The sequence below is a fragment of the Penaeus monodon genome, chromosome 1, assembly GCF_015228065.2.
Source record: "Penaeus monodon isolate SGIC_2016 chromosome 1, NSTDA_Pmon_1, whole genome shotgun sequence".
NCBI lineage: Eukaryota > Metazoa > Arthropoda > Malacostraca > Decapoda > Penaeidae > Penaeus > Penaeus monodon.
In genome coordinates this window covers 7,327,941-7,332,940 of record NC_051386.1, presented here as the reverse complement: position 1 = coordinate 7,332,940, position 5,000 = coordinate 7,327,941, and the positions used below count along the sequence as shown (strand labels likewise).

Sequence of the window (5,000 nt, the reverse complement as noted above, 5' to 3'; positions counted from 1 at the left end):
AGTTCTTGTCTGCGTTGGGTCTGCCTGTCCTTGTATTCCTCATGGCATATTATTTTATTACATCTGTATATATAAAAGATGGAAGTATGGCCTGCTATGGATGTATTTTCTGTAACCATTAAAGCAGAACTACAATCAGCCTTTCCTTACGAGAAGTATGATCTAAATTTCAAAAAGCAAGTCTCTCCACTAATAAGAATTTCCCATGCAAAGCAAACACCAAGTCTACCTGTTTGCCTAATTACCTATTAGTATTTATATTAGTAAGAAAGAGAAAGCCACACCAGTCAGAGGATATAATTTTGTAGCATTTTTGCTTGAGAAGGTTAAAAATCTGAAAAACTTTCAGGAAGTCAAATTAGTAAACACATTTCCAAAGAGGAAAGTATTCCTCAAAGATTTTAACAGATATTTAATTTGATTTTTTTCTTTTCTTTTTCACTTTTCTAATGCATCTAATTTTATTTGACTCTAATGAGCAACATTCATTCCTATTGTTATTTAACACTGTACATCATCAGTATCAAAGCTTTAATGAAAGAAAATTTGCAATTCACTTTTGCATCAAATTTCAAGAGAAAAAGACTACATAGCCAAGGTTATGTACTAGTCTTGGCATTCTTCTTTGTATAAAATCTTGGCGATCATTCATCCGCTCAATATACGAGTTCCAGTTGAAGAAAACTGATTCAGTAATTCACTTGTTCACTTTAACACTTAACATCTGCTTATATCCTGGATTTCTTATCTTCAGAAATAATTGGTAAGATCACAGTAATCCCTTAATTCTACTTGTTCATCATAAAACTAGTAGTACTTTTATTTGAAAAGAAACATTTTGTTATATACAATTTTTTTTTTTTTTTTTTTTTTTTTTTTTACATTTCTTATGATATTACTATTATTTACTACTGAAATAGAATCAGAATTACGACCAAAATATTGACTTAAATTATTAAATGATTCATAAGGTTTCACAGAAAATGCAAGAAAATTATGTTAAATACTACTACTAGATTTAGAAGTGGTTACTTACAAATTATCAATACTCCTTTAGCAATAGCATAATACAATAATTTTGTCAAGTTCCAAAACCATCATCCATATTCTTTTCTTAGAGATATGAACTTAACTTTCTTTGTTAAATGATTCAGATGAGTTTTAGAATAATCAATAGTATTTATTCCATGGAAACCTTCCCTCCAAATCTATGGCATAACAAATTTGCACATTCAAGTCATCACACCCACAGACTTTACATCACCACATTAAGGATCATAATAAAAGGCACAAGACATTGAGGAGTACTTTTGTTCCTCTAAAACTACATGACCAGCGGTTGTAAATCAAGGCTGAGGTCCATCAAAACAAGGTGGTGATGGTAGAGGGAGAAGGGGGGTCACGAGCCAGGTTATGCCAACCCCACACTTATGAGATGAATCAACACACTTGGAAGGTGGTGGGGGCAATTTTGGAAAATGCAGTAATAATTATAATAATTATAATAAAATCATTGCCATCCTGAAACTTAAATAGACCATGACGTCATCACCTGGGCGCACAACATCGGCCAGCCGGGACTCGACAGTGTGGCAGAATTCATGCTGACCAGGCAAGAACCATGCAACTTTTTCTTTTGTCTTATCAGAGGAGAAATTTTTCATAATAAACTGCAACTATTGGAATTATCATGTGATAAGTAATGTATAATTACCCTGAATTCTGATTCATGGGCACTAAAGTCAAATAATGATATATATAACCATTTTGTATGATGAATCTTACAAATGCATTTAGAAAAGGTTCTAGTCTTTTGTATTTTATATATCTAAGGATCTACTCTTTTGTTCATTCTTGTTCAAATTAATGAAATTAAAATAATAGTAATGATAATAATAATGACTAAGAATTGATAAAACTGCCTGGCCAACAGAGAGTAGAGGTTACCTGTTAAAAGGTATCAGCCAAACTTCCACTGCTCATAATTTTAGTCACATTACACCAAAGCTATGTCTTACCATGCCAAAGCAAAAACAAACAAAAAGAAAATTAATAAATAAATAAAAAAATCTAATGTTAAGGAGAAGATGCCTTAAAGCCCAATTAGAAGGAATGGAAAGTAATTTTTTTTTGCCCACTGTTAGAAAGCAATTAATATAAATTAAAACGCATGCAACAGAGATTTTATGTAAATAATCTTGGGAGTAACCAAGCTATGTAAAATCAAAGTGTAACTTTCGAGATGTTGATCAAACGTTTCTCCTTCAAATCATTGAATATTAATATTAATCTTTTAAATAAAAAAAAATATATATATATAATTAAAATTTTCATTCTCCAAAATGTTTACTGTAGCAACAACAAAAACAGACAAACATAACAACAGACTTTTCTATTATTTTTGACAGAACACTTTTTCAAAGTCATTTAGCAAAATCCACCATCTTTCTCACACCTATCATTTCCTTACCATATAAACACGGAACACCTGTGGATGTGACATCCTCCACAATATGATGACGCAGATACATGACAATACAGAAGGGAAAAGACAAAACAAAACAAAAAACTGCTAGACGAAAGTGGGGGGAATGTCCATAGTCGTTATCAACATCACTGGCTAATTCTACACTGGTATTATAACTGATAAATGAACCTATAGTTTTCAAATAAAAATTAAATGACTAAATAAATGTATATTATATATATTTACACATGCAAATAATGAACAACTACTAATAACAACAACCTCTAATCCTATCTTCTTATTGTTCTCGGTGAACACATCTTACGTCAGTTTAAACTTGGCTAACAACTTCGGAAAATTATTTTAAAAATTAAAAATAAATGATAACTTTCACTCTGGATATGATTTATCTGATCCAATAATATCACTCAATCTGTCACTGCCTTTGATATTCTATCTGCTAAAATTTTTTTACAATTACTAGAAAGAAAACATATGACCACTAATTTACCAATAAAAGAAATTTCTGATACTTTACAACAAAATAACTTGATACAATGTAATTAGACATCAATGGCTTATTACTTTGTTCTGTCTCTAAAGCACGAAAAAGAGATAAAGGTGACTTATAACTCATTCAATTATGGTCAAATAAATGGAATAGCTCGCCAGCCAAATATAACTATCTCAAAAAATAAATAAATAATAATAATAATAATAAAAATAAAAAATAAAAAATATAACAGCAATGCTGCAGAGTACCATGAACTACTGATCTCGACATAAACCAAGCTACATGGCATTAGCATCTGGTCTCGTAGAGTCCCGACCGTCCGATGTAGCGCACCCATTTGATTACATCATGGTCAGAATAGTTGAGCTTCGACTCAAACACCTTGAGGTAGCGAACCTTGAAGCCAGATGGGGCAAACGGTACCTTTGGGGAGGGAGAAAGAAGAAAAAGAATATTCATTAGTTTGAGATCTACAAACAAGGTTTGCATTCCCGGTTGATTGTTACAACTATGGTCACAAAAAAAAAAAATAATAATAATAATAATAATTATGTATTGGGAATGCATGTCATCTAATTTAGTTTATTTTGCTACAAAATGGTTGTCTAATAATCTCTGTATAAATTCAACATGCCTAAAAACTAAAATATCAATTTTCAACTAAAAATAAATATTTACATACCTGCAAACACATTGATTAGCCTAATCTATTAATCATACAAAATATTAGCAACTAGCACTTTACTAGCATGCATAAAATGAACAAAGGAACATAATACTTACATATCAAATCATTAGTGTTTGAGTGTTTTAACTTGTAGAGAAACATGCACTTATACATAAAACGTATGATGAATATCACATTAATACTAAAAACACATATAGTAAAGTGTGTACATGTGAACATCCAAGATCCTATTAATTACTTTACAACAAAAACAAATGCATCCATAAATGCATACACATACAAACACATTTGCGCATATCACTTTTTCAATTACGTATAAGGTTTTGGCATATCATATCTAACTTTAAATCATTAACAATAATTTAGTACCATGTTAACAATATACTGTAGTTTACTAATGAACCATCTTATATTTCACTATCTTGAAAATTACAAAGCAAATGACTTATCATCATATCATAAACAGTTTTACTTACTGTCAGCATTTCACAAATTTTATGTACTTGCCTTTAGCATTGCACTATGTCCAGATGGTGCTGCCTAAGATTTGAACATAACTAAAAACACCTTTGATTCATAATTTCTCGCCCTTTAGCTGTCATGGCATTTCATTTTCATTCTTTTGAAGCCACGAAGAAACATGGCCAATAGTATTTTGTCTCAGAAACCACCATTTCCTTCAACTCCAAGAACACTAGACCTTCAACTTCTGATGTGCCTAGCTAACACAGCTACTTGCTTACGGTTCTTACAAGGCAATATGCAAACATGAATTACTAGCATAAAAGTCTCATTAACAACCACTGCTACTCAAAAAAAAAAAAGGTATGGTTAATTTCATTGGCTGAATTACATACTACCTTTTGGAAATGAAATGATAATAATGCTTCTAACCAGCACCATTATCAAGCCTAAACAAAGTTTACTTGAACACTTGACAGAAGTAAAATTCTGCTTTGTAACTTGAAAATATCCATTAGAAAGAGAGCCAAAGAAAATAAAAGGACTTTCAAGACTTTCCCTGGCTCCTGTGAACTTGGATTTTCTGCAATAAATACTTATGTTAAATCTTTAGCCTTAACTTAGAGTACCCTCCATTTATACGAACACCAATAGTTTCTTACACATTCACAACTATGAAGATGATTAAAAGCAATGAGAGGGGGGGGGGGAATCAAATGTGCACCAAATAAATAACAATAAATAAATTCATAAACAGTTAACTTTGTTTGGTACCAAAAAAATGCCTGGAAAGCTACCAAATTACCTACCATATTTCTTTTAGGTTCACACCTGGATTTTCCAGAATACTATATATATATATTACACTT

General features: G+C 31.1%; 1 protein-coding gene across 1 annotated transcript in view; it reads right to left on the bottom strand.

The window, feature by feature from the left end:
* Positions 1-5,000, bottom strand: part of LOC119585557 (AP-2 complex subunit mu) — a 21,556-nt gene that overhangs the window by 156 nt on the left and 16,400 nt on the right. The window contains exon 12 of the mRNA XM_037934227.1: positions 1-3,404. This exon is cut by the window's left edge and continues 156 nt beyond it. Coding sequence (XP_037790155.1) covers positions 3,270-3,404 — 135 coding nt within the window. The 3' untranslated portion in view covers positions 1-3,269. The remainder of the gene's footprint in view (positions 3,405-5,000) is intronic.